This window comes from Pterocles gutturalis, unplaced genomic scaffold (genome assembly GCF_000699245.1).
Source record: "Pterocles gutturalis isolate BGI_N339 unplaced genomic scaffold, ASM69924v1 scaffold2562, whole genome shotgun sequence".
NCBI classification, from domain to species: domain Eukaryota; kingdom Metazoa; phylum Chordata; class Aves; order Pterocliformes; family Pteroclidae; genus Pterocles; species Pterocles gutturalis.
Window position 1 is genome coordinate 53,710 of NW_010109944.1, and position 19,994 is coordinate 73,703.

Consider the following 19,994-nt stretch of genomic DNA (forward strand, 5'->3'; position numbering starts at 1 on the left):
TAAATTCTAGCAGAGGTAGGCATCAGCTTACAGTCACGGGAGAGAGGTTCGCAGAAGTGCACTTATAAACCCTTCAACATTTTGGAAAGAATAGCAAAACAATCCACACAGAGAAAATGTGATAATGGAGCCATAACATGATGGCACCAGGCTCTCAAACCGTTTCTACTCAAAGCTCTATTGTATGCATGATTTAGTTTGAGCATACGGATATCTGGAAGCCACATCAAAGGGCTAATGGATAGACATTTTGTTAACATATGTAGAATTGATGCCAGGCCATAAAACAACACTGTACTGAGTATTACACATATTCAGAGAAGTTTGTTTTTTTTTTTTCTGGGGTGGTTTTTTTTTGGTCTACAAATTATTTCTTTCCTTCTGTGCATGAATGCCTAACGGGCTCAGAAGCCTGGACAGTTTTCATGTTCTCTTGTTCCCTGGAGCTTTGCCCAGTATCACAAATTCTAAGACAGGGCTGATTTTTTAAATAGGGAAAGGAAGAATAATGAAAAAGTAAATAAGCTGCCATTTCCTTTGTAGAACAGGTTCTGTTACAACAATCACACATTGGTAAAGAACTTCACAACCTATTACCTTAGCATCTCTGTTTCTCAGGTCATTCCTAGGACTGCTACTTTCAAAGTGCTGTCCAAACTTGGCTCAGAGCTACAACACATTCTTCAATGGTCTTTTGATGCCTGTGGAGTTCAAAACAGAGCCACTTTTCAAATGGCACATTTTGTAGATATGGTACTCCATAAAAACAGGAGGCAAAATGCAGTGTAGAGTGAATTCCTGGAACAGCTATCCAGGATTCCAAAAAAGACACTTCAGAGCCCTCCTGTTTATGCTCTGCAGTATTTACGACAGATCACAGAATAATGAGAAACAATTAAATTCATGTACTTTGCAGGGCACTTAGGAAAAGGTTTTCCCATCACTTAGTAACTGTAAAATAGGTAAAACAGTACTGCACACCAAGAAATATGCACTGTGGAAAGATATTGAAAGAAGAGTTATATCTTTATCCTCTTTGATTCCTTGTCAGTTAATCACGTATTTTGTGGTTCTGTGTTTGGCATATTAGGTACACTGAAGCCAGACTAACAAGAAACAGCCACTATTTACAGCATTTCCCCAGAGATGGGAATGGTTGCTTCTGCACTTTAAGACCAATCATGTTACATTTGTATTAAAATGAGAAGACAAACATGTTTTACTGCCAGCTCTGCCTGAATTGCAAATGAAAACCGCATTAGTTAACTTGAGAATTTCTCAGTCAGTCAGTCTCCAGTGTCAACTTACATAGTTTAAATAAAACATCTTACCAATACACAATACAGTACAAAAGGATGCTAACATCCAGGCTGGACGGGGCTTTGAGCAACCTGGGCTAGTGGAGGGTGTCCCTGCCCATGGCAGGGGGTTGGAACTTGATGATCTTTAAGGTCCTTTCCAACCCAAACCATTCTGTGATTCTATGATTCTATAACAGCACTGTCCCGAGTTCAACAGTGTGCTTCACAAACTCCTTCTCCAAGATAAAAGTCATGCATGGACTGCAAATGCCTCTAACCTGCAACAGCCTGGACCTCTGCAGGTTCTGCTACCATAACCTTTCCCTTTCACAAGCTCTTTGTCTCAACTGTCAGCAGTCATACAGGCTTAAGTCACAGAGCCCACAGGTTTTCCATTCTCGCTGCTGTCCTAAGCACCCTGAGAATGTGACCCCAAGCTCAGAAAAGCTGCCAGGGCATCAAGTCATAGCATGTTTAACGGTCTCACTGCTTCCAACCTGTTTATCTGAAGAAAAGCTTGATCTGGAACTGACTCTCTTACAGTCCCAGGCTCAGCTCCTTTGGGCACTTAGAGGGATTCTGGCCTCAGCAGGCACTAAATGAGGACCTCAGGACTGACAGTGAGGATGGTGGATGTCTCTGCTCAGAACATGCACAGTCACACCCGCTCTGACGTTAGCAAGGGTCCTGTCTGCGGAAAGCAGCCCTTCCCTAATTTAGAAGGGATAATACAAAGTAAACAGAACAGAGACACTGGTGAGATACTGAGCTTTACTGACAGCGTGACAAAATCCATTTCCTTTTTCTGTTCGGACTCTCTCTATGCCACCTGAAAACTTGGTAGTGCAAAATTGCAACTTACAGTAGGTTTTAAAAGACATTTTTCTTAGTGGGAGCAATTGATGCTAAAGCATTTGCTTACTGCTACTGGCTACTGAACAGAAAGGTGAAATCAGAACAGAAACCTGAAGTACCCGTGGATTAACTTTTCAAGAGTACCAGCATGGCTTGGGTACAGTGCTCCCTCAAAAAGCAACAGGACATCTGCACCCACGTCACATCATCACTTCTGAAGATGAAGGCATTCCTAAGAGCTTGTTGCTTCACAAAGCAGTAATTACATTTATTTTATTGCTTTAAGGTATTTAGCAATGTAAACATGTTGAAGTTAAGCACAGGTGCCTAAACACAGGTTTGCAAGTTTGAAAATTCTCAATATCAGTTCTGATGATACAAAACATTTCTTTTAACAGCAAAACAAAGCATCTATTAGAAGATTTTACGAACACTATGTCTAAAATAAAGCTAACTTTTAGGAAAACATGTCAGAAGTACTTAAACTACCTTTTTTTTTCTGTTTTCCTTAGCATTTTTATATTTTTACTTTTTGTCCCTCCATTGCTATATGCAAGAATCCACACAAAACACTTGGAAAAATTACTTAAAAATGAGAGACTGAACTGGACATGCTGCAAGAGTGAAATAAAGCAAAAAGAAACAGGTAAGGAAAACCAATAGATTGTTTTCCCCTTTTAAGGATTTTAATACATGGCTTGTAACAGACAAAATTTTCTGAAAAATATTATTTCGGTTCTTGGTGATTATTTTTAATAAACATAATAAAATCTCAAGGAGAAATTAATTAATTATTTCTATATCAAGCAGTATATTAAATTCTGGTCAACATATAGATGAACACAACCTGCCCAACGTGCAGTTACATCTACAACTGTATCACTTCTCACCAGACTTCTTCAGTATCCTACAGCGACTCTCACTTTCAATTAGTTTGCACTTTTTAAAGTTATAATTTGCTGCAATACCTGTGACCAGTTACGTTTCACAGGCTTCAGCCTAATTTCAAACTGTTTTGCTTTAGAGCTTTGTACGAGCGATACCACCTGCTGCTGATTTCTCACCCAGAGTTCAGAGATCCAGATTTGCTTTTGTTTCAATTCAATACTTAAGCTGAAATTCTGGCCCATGGAAATGGCACCTTTCTATTCCCCTGGGTTTGTACTGCATTTTGAAACACTTTGGCATAAAAGGCATTGTAAGAGTTTGGGTTTGCAATGTATTTTATTGCCTAAATAGCTAGATGGTTCCCATTTTTACCGGAGTAACGCAGTGGAATGAGCATGGCAAAGCACCCGTTAAGGCTCCAAGAGGAACTGAGTACTAAAAAACCTAAACATTCACTTGTTTTATTTTTCTGTTTCTTGGTTACATTTTCAAAGTGTGTCCACTACCACTCCCATTAACATCAGCAGGGGGTTTGTAAATAAGTCTTTACCCAGTGTTCCAAAAAACTGAGCTGCTCAGTGGAAGAAGTGAAGAGATCCCAATCTGTTTCATTACTTAAAGAAACAGAGCAGGACAGCAAAGAGAAAATCAAGTACCAGGGAAGCATCCTAACACATCTTTGAAGGTTACATTTGTACGCTTCAAAACCTCAAATGCTGAATTTTGAAATGCATCAAACAATTCAGGAAAAAAATTTCAGCGAAAAATTCATATGACATTAAATTAAATCAACTGAACCCTAATTTAGAAGTCGGGGCATTGTCTTTAACTTGTGTGTCATGAAGCTAGACTCATAGGTGATGGTATGTAAACCAACCAACCAAGAGGGTGGTTCCTTTTTCCCTGCCCAGTGATCAAGCTTCTGAAACCATACATTGATGCTAACACTGAGGACCTCCAGACACCACAAGCCAGAGCTCCAGACCTACTATCTCAGAAAAAATCAAATCTTTTAAGAGCTATGCCTGGTTTAAAGGACAGAGACAGTAATTCTTATTTTCCATTGAAGTTAGAAAACTACAATGTTTAAAAAAGGACCTTGGCTCAGTAGATGTACCCTAGCAGCAATTTCGAGTGCTGCTGTAATTGAGGCTGCATCAGCATTTTCACAATACACCACACTGCCAGAAAATTCATTCCATGTTGTAAGCTGACATTGAAGACCTCATACCAGGCACAAATCCTTCAGCACCACTAATTTAATTTGTATGATTTTTGGCTAAGAAGTTGGAAAAAAACAAAAACAAAAACAAGAAAAAAAGTCTTAAAATGGAAACCAACAATTTAGGATTAACTAGTGTTCAAACAGAATTTGCAGATACTTTTTAGCACAGATGGTTTATTCCTCCAAACGAATACACATAAAACTCCTGCTAAATGCAGCAATGATTGGCACAAGAAAAAACATCTTCAAAAAAGTTAAACTGACATCCTGCATTCATTTTTATGTTTGAGGAAAAACTCGGGCAAACAATTTTATTTCCAGACAGCAGAACTTGGCTTATTTGCCTGATCAAGAAATCACTTGAAGATTATTAACAGAACAATAAGCAAACCCCAAGCACAAATCATCATGGGAACCTTAACTTACTACTTGCTATTTAAAACAATAACTGTATTTGTTACAGTGCTAGGATTACCCTGCTGCTTACATACACGCTTCTTTGCAACCCTGTGCAGATGGTAATATTTAAAGTGAGCTTTAAGCCAGGGAAACAAAAAGGAGGAGGTTAAATTGTGTATAGTTTAGTTGAATTTCCTGTTCTTAGAACACAGTTATTCTTATAGTTTTCTAAAATATAACCTAGTACGTTAGCACTGAGCCTGGTGGTTTCAAACCTGCCACCTGAAAAGGACTGAAAAGTTGAGATGTCTGAAATGTAGAAGAGTAGGTGAATAAGAATTACTTGTTTGAGGGATTTCTTAGGAAGTGCTGTTCTTTGGGTTTGTTTTTTCATATTTTCAAAGAACAAAAGTTTCTTTTTGTATATTCTCACTCACCTGGTCTGGGTACTTGCTTCCGACTATCTCTGCCACGGTGTTAAAGGAAAGAGAATCTGGATAGGTCTTGGCCCCCATCTTCAGGTGCACAACAATCTTAGTGCCCCGCAAAGACATCCGTGACATCATTTCAGCATCTTCCACAGAGATGCAAGCAGTGGGAATCCGGGGCACATCAGGCTGGTAATTTTGCCACCCAGTATGTGGGCTGTGAAAAGAAAAATAAAAACACAGAGTTAACAACTTAGCTCTGTACGTTATTATCATTATTACAGAATTATTATCACTAACATCCCCACCAGGCTCTCAAAGAGGATCTATTTACTATTTTTAAATAAACCTTTTGGTAAAATACATGCAGTGTTTTTATACTAATCAGAATATCTGACTGTTACCATTCTTTATGTCTGGAAAGCTATTCTGTGTCAGCTCTATTTAAGTCACGGCCATGCTTTGACATTACAGTAGTAAATGCTCTGATACCACACTTCCTTCAGTGCTTTATCAGGAAGAAAAGCAATGAAAAGCCAGTAAATCAACAGTTCATAAGAAGTGCATTTTTCTTCCCCTATCACAAGTAATGAAATAAAATTCACTCCTTCAACTATTTTAACACCAGGCTGGAGATTTATTTGGAAGAGCGCTAATGAAAGACTTCAGGAAAACTAAGACAACGAGACCATGAAAAAAATGCACATTTATTTGTTTTCAGTACACTCCAGATTTCAACCACTACCTCTAGACAAAAGAGAACTTAAAAAAAAAAAAAAAAGGTCAAAAAAAACCCCAAACCACACAAAAGCAACAATTAACTTTACAGAAATTAGGCAAATAAGAATAAAAATACGCATCACTAGATGGAAGACTTCAGTGTCTTTCATTTAGGCATAGCTATGCCTTGTGGAAATAAAAAAAAAAAAAAAGAAAAAAACAACAAAATAATCACAAAGTTTCTCTGACATTCACAGTGCGATATGGAGTGACTTCTTTCTTCTCACAAAGCTGTAGACGTTTTCATGACTATTTAAAGCAATTATTTCCCTTCTGGAGGCTCCTTCTACCACTGCTGCGTGCAGAGGTAACTGGAGCAAGTGATTCCACATTTGACATCACAGGATCACTAAAAAGCAGTGGATGAGTTCCTTCAACGCTTTTTCACATTTGGCCATTATTTACATATTTCTCATTTTCTAGTGCTTCTGTTGAGATCTTTGGATCCAACTTGCAGAAGTGCTGAACATTACAGCTGCAGCTGAACTCAACGCTTTTAAAGTGAAGCTGTAGATAAAGCCAGATACAGCAGAGAAAAACATGTGTGGGAAAAAAAAGAGAAATCAGGATCTAGATGGATGCCCAAATTTGCAATTACTCCCAGTATTAAATCATTCATTAATATCAAAATATAACAGTAAAACTCTGCAGTAAATCTGTAAGCTTAAATAATACATCTGCAACCCTTTATTTCAGGTCATTCTCACATTTCAGTCACTACTCCGGAGGTGTTTCCAAAATACACAGAATATTCAGCCATCTAGAGGCTTCTTCAATATTCTTATGAAAATGCTATTTGTCTGCTACTAAATTCTGACTTTATCAGTGAATTAAGTTCCTGAAGGAAATCTCTCAAGCTAAATCATATCTTTATGTTACCCTATGAAGAAGGTCTAGAGCTGAAGCTTTCAAACCAGGTTACAGATATTCTTCACACCAGCTGTTACAAATTTTAGCACTATTTATCTATATATTAATACCAGAACTGCAGAATGGTTGAGGTTGGCAGGGACTTTTGGAGGGTCGACTGGTCCAACCCCTCTGCTCAAGCAGGGCCACCTAAAGCCAGTTGCCCTGAATCATATCCAGTAGGTGAAAATCTTCACCTGTAAGCCTACCTACCAGACATATCTTTATACATTTACACCATTTTTTTTAAAAGGGGCATTTTTAAGTCTCCTAAATGGAAAAAACCCACTTAATTCCTGGAGAAGTCTACTTTGTAATGATATTGACTAGGTAAAATGGGGGAGATTATTCAGTTTTATTTGTTTAGAAGAATAAATCCTTCTCAACAATACCGTCACATTGTAATCAATAACATAACCCACAGAGTAGACATGTATAAACATTTACTTGAAAATACCAAAAATCAGTTACAAAGGTCTTACGGGAGCTACTTCAGAGTGTAGACAGATCTGTTTATTAGGTGGCAACAGTTTACAAAGTTATTGCTCTCAGTTGTTTATGGCTGAACCTCATACAAAGGCTGGTGCCCCTTCTCCTCCTCAGCGTTGCAGGTCGGGTGACCTGTAGCTCCCCTTTGAAATAACAGTTACCCAGCTACTTGTGCCACCTAATCCTACCCAAGTGGGATAAATGCATCTAGACTTATAAGTTCAGCTCTTATATACTTTTTTCTTTCCCTTTCATCCCTGAAAAAAAAAAAAAAAAAAAAAAAAAAGCAGCGCCTCCCTCATCCCTACTTTTCAACTGTGACTCTTTGCTGCATATGTTTAATATTTCTTTGAGTGTTTGGGAATACACCCAGCACGTTAACCAGGAGACTTTCCAAAAACCATAAAATAAACAACACACTGAAAAAAAAAATAAAGGAGAGATGACAATTTCATGTAGTAATGTTCCAAAAACCCCCTACATCCAACTACTGAGCAGAAACAGTTTCTCCTCATTTTAAATGAATCCATTCACCTGCGTCTTCTGGCAAGATTATGTCTTAGTACCAACATGCCCTGTGCACTGAAATGCAGCAATTCATGTTTTATCACCACCTGTATTGATTTCACTTCCCTCGTTATTTCCCAGATGCTCAACAAAAGAAACCCCTAAAACTGTATTTGTTTCTCCACTATAAGTAGCCATTATATTTCTTTTGGATGCTCAATCCCTACGCTCCCCCACAACTGTGAATAAAGCTTCTGACAACCCACTGAGATGATGCTTACACACCTCGAACGAATGTCTGCAGGTAGAAAATTTATCCTAGCTAGCCCAAAAAATAAACCTTGAAGTCACCTGGCAGTCTTGCCACTTTTATGCTCAAACTACTATTTTGCCAAGATTAAAAAGGTAAACTCAACTACCCAAATTAAGACATTTTTGGCACAGGCAGGCACAGCCAGCAACTGTCCAGATAATACCGGGACGTGAGTGGAATGGATGATTGTCCAAATGATTGCTACAAAAAGGAAAATGGACCCTAAACATCACCAGTACAAAGGCACAAGGCAATATCACAATACTGTATATTCCTAAAGCTACAAGACAAACTCACATAGAAAACATTTGTGGCAGACACTAAGCATCCTGGGATATACCTGATTAAAGTTTACATGCATGCAAAACACACCACGTATATTTTATATATATTTAATATATCCATAATAAATCGCTTAACGTAAGTGTCAAAGAGTACATCAAAAAAATTCTAAGTAATCAAGACGCTTTTATGCGAAGATAACCAAAAACTGGAAAGGCTGCTGACCATGTGGCAAGACCTGAGCAAGAACTAACTAAATAAAACAGAAAACAAATTACTAGCAGACTGTGTGCAACAGATGAAGATGGAGAGAAGCAGTCCTGAGTTTGGCTCAGAACAGGACAAAGAGGATGTGGTTCAGGAGAAAGAATTTTGGTACTAGGGGGCAAGAAAGATTTTTTTTCCAGTGAGTCTGAACAAACATGACTTTGTGGCTATTCTTTCTAAAGAAAAAGGATTTTAATGAAAGAAAAAAATAAACCTGACTTGCATATACCATTCCCTGGCCCTTGAAAAACAAAGACAAGCATCACATAAACCAGCTAGTGAGATCCCAAAGCAACCCCAAATCAGAATCAGCATTTATCTCTGAAACATTGGTACCTACAGGCAAGCAAGGTGCCCCTCTGGTGTTTCCTACTAACACCTGGAAGTGATGCCTGCTTCTGCTGCTGCAAACCCACACTCTCGCTGAAAATGGTGCATGCAGCAAAGCCTTAACTTATTCTGCAAAACTTTAAGAATAATTAGGCCGTTTAATATCTAACATACCCATACTCCAATACCGTAGTCTGGTGTTTAGGAGAAGGGGTGGGTGGTTCTTTTATTATTTTTTTTATTTAACAAAAGCGCCTCTTCTTCTGATTTTACATCTACTGGATCACATCATCTCCATATTTAAACTACTTTAAAAATTGAACTCATCTAGCTGTTTTAATCCTTTATAAACCTATTAATGTTAATAAAAACTCATAATCATTCAGCCCCAACATTCTTGTTCAACAGCTGACAAGATTTAGATAAAGTAGGTGGTTGTGTTTTGCTTTTGATAAACGCCTTGATTGCACATCTTGGAAAGTATTTAAGAGAAGTATCACAGTATGAATAACAAAGCAGAGGAAAGGCTCCAAAAAATAAAGCATCTTCTCTGTTAGAAGTGCACATCAAATGACTAGTAAGAACCAGATGTGGCTTACATCTTACAGAAAAGTGTAAAGGAAGGATAAAAAACTCAAGAGGCAGCTTAGTCAGTTTCCCTTCTGAGTAAAATCATCAACAATGGAGAAACTAAAAGGCATGGATGAAAAGTCGTGCTGCTGGTGTCAGGTCAGTTCTCTCTCTCCTCACTGCGGTACCTGACCTTGCATGCTTCGTTGCTTTGTTCCTGGACTACCAACTCTTACCTCTAAGATCGACTAAAATGCCCAAGGACAAATAAACTGTGTAAGAACCAGAGCTTCAAGCTAAACTGGATGCTCTCAGGGAAAACAACTCAAGCTGAAGCCTCAGGTAAAGAAAAGAATCTCCTCAAGGGAGAAGTAATCATGACATTAGAGGAACTCCAACATGACTAAAAGAAAAAAAAACCAACAACTTTATTATACAAAAGCCTTACCAAGATCTACTTCAGCCACAACGTGTAAACACATACCCCCAGTGCACAATTTTTCACACCAGCCTCATAAAGCAATCTAGGGTCGGGAAATACAAAATGAACGTCTGAGTGCCTTCAGGTTACTCACACAAACACATTGTGAGACTCTAACTACACACATGACTGCCTATTTGCTACAGGACCCACGCCATAGTCACTGTACCAACCACATGTAAACCACTCATTCGTATCAGGTCAGCTAGTTTGTTATTATTGACTTAAATAATAAAATATGTTCCTGAATGGAACCATGACTACATGAATAACTAGCTACACCCATAGCAAGAACACAGCCTGAACTCTAGGTAATAGGGTCACATCCTCCTCACACTTCGGTTCTGTTTTTTCACTTGTGTATTCTACATACCACAGAAAACTCCCTCACATGCAAAACTTTATACTTAAAGCAGAGATGGAACATCCTGTAGCAAGTGTACATCTTTGTCTCATGCTCGGCTGCGGAGAATAGCTACTCACGAGTGCCTCACTCCTGTATCTTTCTCTTCAGTGAGAGCAGCATGGTAAGGGCTGAACTCCATCCAAGCAAACCCCCTTTTCCAGCACCACAAACTAGACAGCGGGAGAGTCTTTATGAATCAAAACTTCTCCTTGTGCACATTCAGACTGTGTGTATTCTTTCAAATTCTCACCATTATCTGGATAGAGAGGCCAAACAGTAACAGAATTAGTCAAAATATCAAAAGTATTGCTGATCTTCTTGGAAGAATTAGGTCTTTAAAAACAAAATCAAGACTATTCCACAATTAGAGCCACTTGGCAAAATATAAAAGAAATAAATTCAGCCTAATTTTGTGCTTCTGTCATCATTTGTCCCAAGATTCTCTTGCTTTGTTTGCTTGTTATATTGGTTTGTAGGATTTGATTTGTCAGTTTACAGTAAATTAATAGCAAGACTGCTAAATTTAAAGCAAAATATGAATATACACATAAAATTTTAAGAAACTAAGGAGCAAAAATACAATGTGATACAAATATGGAATTAAATAATACAGCAGTCCATTACCTAGGATAGATTGTTTGGAGTCTAGTTATACAGTCTCTTCCAGATTGCTGTGTACCACTCTTTAATTGATTTAGCATCTGTAAAAATGTAATGAAGTTTAAGAGAGACTCCAGAAACTGTTGGCCTTAGCAAGGAAAACTCCCTTTGAGTAAGAGTGCAGCATTCCTCTGTTACCACATGGACCCCATTTAAGTTAACATTTGGAAAGCTGCATCTAATCAGTGCTAGGCACTCATTAAAATTAGCCTTTACCAAACAAGCATAATAGCTTTGACCTAATTACATACATGCCAGGCTACAGAATGCAACTAACACATACATGTTTGTATTTCATTATAATATTCAGTACCACACGCACCAAGGCAATTCAATGATAACCGCAAAAGATTTTTAAAAATAGCGTAGATTAGATATGGTTTGTCAAACAAAACAACAGTGAATGGTAAAATGATCAAATGAAGCAAGTCCAATGAATTCCACCCCGGGACTATCCAACTGCTGGGAAAGTAGAAGAGTCTGTGCAGTCTCTTCCAAACGTCTGTAGGAAATGGAGGCTTGCATCTGCTGCTCTTCAACTGAAAAAGAAACTTTCTGCATCTTACAGACATGAGGATGACTCTCCAACAGCTGACAATACCTTGAGGGACCCATTTAAGCCATACACCTGTTTGACCTCCTTCTGCTCAATATGAACAACCAAGCTCCCTCCTCCTGTGTTTACATCCCTGCCTTGTGGGAACGCAGCTGCCTGCTGCACGCTACCATAGGTATGTTAGCAGAGGGCTGTGGAGGGAACGCCAATGACAATCCTAATTGCCAGCAGCTGCAAGGCTTCTGGCTTCATGGGGTTTCTTTTTATTTTTTCTCAAACTCCTGGCTCCCCAGACTTGAGCAGAAGCCATATTTGTATCTTCAGTGACCCCTCCATCACCAGAGGCTATTGAGCACACAGGACAAATGTTAAAAACCTCACTGGAAACAGATGTTATACTTTATACCTACAGGAAGGATATAAATAAATACAAACAAACAAAACCTAAAACAACAAAACCAAAAACAACAACAAAAAAACCTATCTTCTTTATCTGGAAAGCAGAGAAAATCAGAGAGAGGCATCACAGGGCCAGCAAAACATAAGCTAACTAAATAACAGCTAGCTGTCTCCAATACTGATCTGGCCCTCGTACCTCCTCCATTTAACACCGTTCATTATTACTGATAATGAATTCTTACGTTAAAATTATCAGGCACAAACAGGTGTGAAGAAGCATCAGAGCTCTCAGGGTAGAATCAATCACTGTATTAGTGCTTCCAATGGTCTAGAAAAAAAACCCACAAGGAATGGGAATGAAAGAGGGGAAACAAGTCTCTGAAGACAACAGGAGAAAGAACAGTATCTTAGCACCAAAGGCAACTATGTAGATGTATTAAAGGGGAGAGCTTTTACAAGTAAAAAAACCTAGAGTTAGGTATTATTGCCATAGATAGCATGGAAATTAATCCCAGGAGTGAAACAGAAGAGAAAAAATGGAGAAATCTAGTGATCTTTTTTGCTGTTTGTGAGTAGAAGCCTGCTTCCACTGAAAATCAGTGTCAAATCTTCCATTACCTTTAATAAAAGGGGAAAAAAAGGCTTTAAAAGCTGACTGGATATGACAAGAAAAAGTGAAGGGCCTGTCTGGATTCAGTCTAAAGCAGTGAGCAAACCAAGAGCCACTGCAAGACACCTACATTTTCTGAAGAAAACTCAAACTCTGAAACATCTTCACTACATAAATGATTCTTTTACTCCCATGGATTAAACTTCTATAGAAGAGTAAACTCCTTTTTGATGTTCTATTAAACAATCCAACACTTTTGCTGTTCAAGAAAAAAAAAATTCAGGTCAAGAGAATAAAAAGTATGTTAATAAAAATAATACAGAGGGGGTACCACTTATTCTTCCCTTCAGGTGAGAGACTTTAGCAGTGCCACATGGAAGGAACTATTTTAACACCACCTGATCGTTATATTTGCCTATCTAGTTCACATAATATATGACACTCACGCAACGCAAAATGCAATGTAAACGCTTAAGTGATAAGAATACCTTGTCTTATAGTGTATTACACTGATATGATAAAATTATTCTCAAAAAAGATGGTGTTTTTATTTTCAAAACTCAGGCAAGTTTTGTCTGTTGCTCCAAAGTTACAGATACACCCTGAATTTTTCAGTCTCAAACTTGAAATCCACTGTAAACAGAAAAGTTCCTTTCAGCAACAGAACATATTTTTAAAGCTTACTATAACATTATAATAACTCCTGTAAACTAGGACTAAGTATTGAGCAGCATGGCAAGATGTCATGCCAGGCATGAGCACTGTTTCCCCAGCTCCATTTGTTAGCTGTGGCAGGTTCTCCCAAAAAAGCTTCATCATCTACATCAGATGAAACACAAGATGTCCCAATAGGTACGTATTTCCTCTGAACAGTTTCTCTCCTGGCAATTACTGTTGTGTCTGGGAAACGAAGAGTGTCAGGCGGGAAAAAAAAAAAGTCTTTCCAGTGCAAACCATGGTTGGGAGAATGAGTGAATCAGTTCTGGGGATCTTCCCGTGCTGCTGGTTTTTTTGGGAGCATGCAGGAAGAACACCTGGTGCAGAGCAGCTGCCATGGGGAAATGAACGTAGGGGTTTCCTGAGAAAATAGTTAAGTCTTGAGAAATCAAGTTATTCTTTTTCCTCAAAAGCAAAAGAGAAATTGCTGTCAAATGCCAACACTTCCTCATTGTTTTGCTTCAGATACCAAGTTGGTTGTGCTCTTCAATACATACTATATACTCATACTGCTGATTGTCTGAAGGCTTGTGCTCTTCCTACTTAATCTTGGAGATACGCTGATTCCTTCATCATCTGCTGAAAGGGAGAGAAAAGATTATTCTCAGTCCCACTCTTACATTTTATGGATTTCTTTAATATCTAACAAAGAGTGCCTAGGCGAGTCTCTGCTGGGAGACTGCCTGAAACAATATAATTTTCTTTCCTTTTCATTAGTTGATCCATGTTGCTGAGGAAAATGTTGTTGGGAAAAAAGGTAGCAGGCTCGAGGCTTTTGCTGGAATCTACAATAAGGATCATTACTTTTACAGTCTGTACATGAATTTAAATATACAAATGCTTCTAGACCTCAACCAAGAGACAGGCACACAGCCTGTCAGATCAGATGGATCATGGTCATGGAGAAGGTGAACTGGATTTAGTGACAAGATTCCAGACTACTTGGAAAGTGACAGCCATGGGAAGCCCGCAGCTCCCCAGGCTCACTGCCACCAGCTCCAGAAGAGGGCTGTCATGGGGGACACGGACAAAAAGTGACAAACCGCTATCCATCATATTTGAGAAGTCGTGGCACTCTGGTGAAGTTCCCGCAGACTGGAAAAGGGGAAACATAACCCCCACTTTTAAAAAAGGAAATAAGGAAGACCTGGGAAACTACAGTCTCACCTCTGTGCCTGGCAAGGTCATGGAGCAAATCCTCCTCGAATGGAAAACAAGCAGGTGATTGATGACAACCAACACAGTCCCATGAGATCCTTGTCTCTAAGTTGAAGGGACATGGGTCTGACGGAAGGACGACTCGCTGGATAAGGAATTGGCTAGACAGCCGCACTCAAGAGTTGTGGTCAATGGCTCAATGTCCAGGTGGAGACCAGTGACAAGTGGTGTTCTGCAGGGGTCGGTACTGGGACCAGTGTTGTTCAACATCTTTCTCAGAGACATGGACAGTGGGATGGAGTGCACCCTCAGCAAGTTTGCCGATGACACCAAGCTGTGTGGTGTGGTGACACGCTGGAGGGAAGGGATGCCATCCAGAGGGACCTTGACAGGTTTGAGAGGTGGGTCTGTGCAAACCTCATGAAATTTAACAAGGCCAAGTGCAAGGTCCTGCATGTGGGTCGAGGCAATCCCAAGCACAAATACAGGCTGGGAGAAGAATGGATAGAGGCCAGGCTGGATGAGGCTTTGAGCAACCTGGGCTAGTGGAGGGTGTCCCGGCCCATGGCACAGGGGTTGGAACTTGATGATCTTTAAGGTCCTTTCCAACCCAAACCATTCTATGATTCTATGACACGGGCTTCCCCACCTCCCCCTCACCCATCTGTCCTGGATGTCACTCTCACTCAGCCTCCACAAGGAAGGGCATGCAGCAACTCACTTGCTTCACTGACCTGTGCAAACAACACTGCCATAGACCTCAAGATACTGAACCACTGAAGCCCACCTAGTGTAACCCTGCAAGGCAGTAGCAGAATAAAAAGTGGCAATTTTCTTCACAGTGTTCAAATCCTAACTAGGAATGATTTTTCCTCCCTGAAAAAAATTGTATCTGCTCAGAAAGAAGTGTATCATATAATTTTAGAAGCAGAACTGTGTTTTACAAGCTAATACAGACAGGCTGAATTAACTTGCAGCTGTCAAGTGAAAATTTGGTTCTATAAAATACTCTGTACTACACTTCTGTATAAGGGTAGTGGAGTTGCTTAAATAATTCACTGAAAATAATAATGCTTCAAATATAGCTTGTTTATAAGCAGACACTGAAATCTACAGAACAACTCAATGTATGCAGTTTATAACTACTTATCCCGTAGTTTAAAGCAGTTGTCCTTTAAGTGCAGCCCAAAGATCACCCGCAGCTTGCAAACCCTTTGTACACCCAGCCCTCAAAGCAGGTTTTTAAGTTTCATCTACATGAACATAAAGGTTCACTGACCTGCCAGTGAATCTTGTGATGTAGCCAATACACTGATTAATAGCAGCATTGACAAAACTCCTGGTTTAACAGGACAGTGCTTGATCCACACCTTAGCCACCGAACTGCTCACCTGCAATGAACGTGCTGACGTGATCTATGGTACACTGCAAATCACACAGGATCACTTCTTGCTGTGAAACTACTGAATTGCCTGGATGTAAAGATGCCGATAAAACATCTTCTTTGGAAATTCCTGATTTGTCAGTGCCAAAACATTTGGGTGAGATGGACCCGTCTAGGAGCATCCTTTTGAAACCTCTAAGACCAGTATGGGTTGCAAACCTGTCCAGCTCAGGAGCTCTGCTCCCTGCTAACCCTATAACATCCTTCTGAAAAACCTAGGTGGAGGTGGAAAAAACACTGTATTTGTGGTTAGAATTTATCAGCCACAAACATATTTGGACTAAAAACCCCTTCAAATCTCACTTTCTCTAATACCCAACAGTTTTCCAAGCATACCAAAATGACCTGAGTGCTCTGAAATCCCATTACATTTTCTTTAATCAGACTGACTTAAGAGTAACAACATCCTCTTTTTATACAGATATACATCAAGCACATCGTATGACACTGATCTAAGCATTTAAAATTGTTCTTTTTTCTAATTTTGTATTAAAGGTATGAACAGTTACACTAGTTGTTTCAATTTAGACACCTTATGGGGAAGATCCTCAGAGGAACTAATGGCACTCTCCTTTCCTTTCTCAGGAAACTTCTGCGGACAAGCATTACCTGGAAGTCTGATGCTTTACAATCTCCAGTTCCTCATTATCTTTTCACACTTGCCTGGATTCTGCCATCTTTTCACTAATCTTAAGTTGTTCCTCTAAGTAACACTGAAATATCTGAGGAATAAAAGGTACTGCTCTACACGGGAAAGGGTTAAAGGAATCCATCACTGCTTGTCACTGAGAAGTACCATACAAAGATTTACATGACTGAAACCTAATTTTAGGCACTGAAAAACAGTTACGCTTCTAAAATCATAAACTGCAGCTGCACTTATTATTCCAAGTAGCTCTGCTGAAGTTTTCTCATGGGTATGCCTATTCACATCACATTTCTGGCAAGGCTGAAATGTTCGAATTCTCTCAGACACTGCAGCACACCATTTCTGTTCTCCTGGATTGTCAGCTTTATAAACCGACTAAAGGAAGAGGGAAAAAACACATAGCTTTGTGGAGCTACAGCCTCGGATGGTCTCTCAGCTGAACCTGGCAGCCCAGGATGCTCGACTGCAGTTACTGGCTGCATCTGGACAGTGTTGAATCCCTGCTCAAGCTCTTTGGGCTTGAGCACAAACACAGATCCCTCTAACACCCCTTCTGGAGATAGAGAGCATTTGCTCAAGCTGCCTGGTTCCTTCACATTCTTTCTGGCTCTCCCATGTCCCCCAGCAACAACTGCAGCCTTCTCAGAGCCTGAAACTAGGAGCCCTGAAAGTTGTTGTTTCCTTCTTTGGAGACTGCAGGGAGAGATACTTAGAGGGAGACACAGACTCTGCTCAAAGAAGGATCACAGTCTACTCCCTGACAAGGTTGAAGCAATACAAAGGTTACAGAACAGCTAAAACCTCCCTTACGTCCCACCTGTAAGCGCACACTTTCCACACCTCAGACATTTCAATCCCAGGACCTAATTTCTAAAGTTCATGTTGTTCTTGATGGTAAAGAGCTGTTACTAAGAAAAAACCTTGTACATTTATGAAATGCCAGCTCTTTCGTGCTCTTTCCAGCGGTTTCAACTCTCTCATGGTGAGTTGTTACTAAATTGAACTCAAAATCCAAAGCATTTGAGCTACAGTCAACCAACTGTTTTTAAGTATTTACATTTGAAAATGTGATATTCCAAGGTAACGACCTGTATTCTCTGTCATTCACTTCCTGGCAGAGCCTTCCCACAGATCTCTGTGAGGTCAACGTGACACCTCAATCTAACAGAAGCTAACAATCAAGCACACTATATTTTATTTCATAATAAAAACCCATGTTTATATAATGGATTATTTATCAGCACTAGTCACCCACTGCTATGTAATAATACAATCATTACTTGTTTTTGGCACAGGCAAATTATTGCAGAATCTACTATTGACTACCTCATCACAGTTTCAAAGAGTTGACTTTTAATGTTTTCTTCTTCATAATAAACAACGTACAAATGTTACACTAAATTGACATTCAAAAAAAATATGACCACTGCTTGCAGACAGTGCAATAGAGAAATTACCGTGAGCTACTCAAGATTCCATGGGGATGGGGACAAAAGACAAGAGTGATGAAGGGAACTTCAATATACCTGGTTTTAGTTAATTGTCCTGGTTTCAGCTGAGAGTTAACTTTCTTCATAGCAGCTAGTGTGAGGCTATATTTTGGGTTTATGCTGAGGAGAAGGCTGACAACGTACTGATGTTTATAGTTGCTGCCAGGACAGTCAAGGACTTTTCAGCTTCTCTGCTGTGCCAGTGTCTGCAGGTGCAGGAGAAGCTGGGAGGGAGCACAGCCCCAATTACTACCCTAAGATTCGATCTTAGGTTTAGGACTGAGACCCAAATTGGTCAATAGTCTATTCCACATCATGCACGTCATGCCCAGTATATAGATGAGGATCTGTCCAGAAGTGTTTTCTCTTCCTTGGGGGTTCCTCCCTCTGGGTCACCCCTCTGTCAGGGTCATCTCAGTCTCTCGGACACTCAGGCTCTTATCTCTGTTCTGGGATTGTGGTTTCGGGACTCTCCCTGCTCTGTAATGGTTAGCTGGGAATGGGCTGAGCCTCAGTCGTCGGGTGGTGAGCAGTATCACTGTGTATCACTCATCTGTATATCTGTATATATTTGTACTATTATTATCGTCATCATTATTATTCCGATATTATTGTAGTTTAGTTATTAAGTTGTTCTTATCTCAACCCACTAGTCTCTTTTCCCTTTACCCCTTTAATTCTCTCACCCACCCCTGGGAGGGGGGAGAGTGAGCAAGCGCTGTTGAGTTTTTCTGCCAGCCAGGGTAAAACTACAAAACTAATTCACATTATTATTCTCCTTCATCTGACAAAAGTATTTTTTGTATTCCTGTATGCAAATGTCTAGAATCAATCTGGATTTTTCCAAGGAAAATGGTACAATAGTTTCAATATCACTTGTTGAGGTATATTTTGTGCTTCACAGTCATCAGCAAATTACTGTGATGAAATCCAAACAGAAATAAGTAAATCAGAAGCTATGTGGTTCCTTTCTCTTTCCTATTCTTACAACAAATGTTCTTCTTTTGTGATCACAGTAGATTAAAAATCCAGGAGTTGCAGTCAAAGCTCAAGCCTGCTTAATAATAATGAACAGAAACATATGAAAGACAACTCCTCTCTGTTTCACAGAGTATTTGCAATATTCATGTTAGACAGCCAAGGCAGAAGCAATGTGGACAGTGACTAGAAAAGCAAAACAGTTCAGCAGAAGTCACAGACCCTAGTCACCTACTCAGCTAAGGATATATGGGAGAGATCTATAAATACCAAACTAAAGGTCAGATTTAAAAAGGAAAGCTGGAAGAGAACAAAGTTACAGCTTTAGGTTTGCACTATCCTCCTAAAAATAGAAACAAAATGAGAGAAAGTATAAGGTGCCTGAAGGAGAGGACAAAGCTGGCATCACTGGCAGAGCAGAGCCAGGAGTTGGCACCTCTCATTCAATAAACCAGATGGGAAGGATTTCCACCATTTAGCCCTAGCCTGCAGGCAAGACCAAAGGATTAATGTTTGATGCAACAAGATGAACACAGTAAGAGAGAGGCTCAGGTGACTGACCGGATTCCAGGGGAAAACAAAGCTGGAGAAAAGGATTAAAGTAATTGAAATGCTTACACTTACAAGGCACGAGACATTACTTCTACAAGGAAGAGCCCATTGTTACTGTTGGCCATCAACATCAGGCTACATTCAGAAAACAATTCTAAACAACACCTGTGGAATAATTGGCTCTGACTTCCTAAAAACACAAGTCAAAATTTGTGTGCCATAAAGAAGGGGTTTCATCATACAAACAGGTCTAGCTCATCACACTCAAATGCCTGACATACATCACAGTAGAGCTAACACAGCAGGGCGAGGCCATCCTATGTGAAGACAACATTGAATGAAATAACAAAA

At 39.6% G+C, this 19,994-nt stretch overlaps 1 protein-coding gene across 1 annotated transcript in view; it reads right to left on the reverse strand.

Moving 5' to 3' along the window:
- The window catches only part of CPQ (carboxypeptidase Q), a gene marked incomplete at its 3' end in the record, with an annotated part of 88,358 nt that overhangs the window by 48,313 nt on the left and 20,051 nt on the right, over positions 1-19,994 (reverse strand). The window contains exon 3 of the mRNA XM_010073128.1: positions 5,106-5,313. Within this exon, the coding sequence (XP_010071430.1) occupies positions 5,106-5,313 (208 nt within the window). The remainder of the gene's footprint in view (positions 1-5,105; positions 5,314-19,994) is intronic.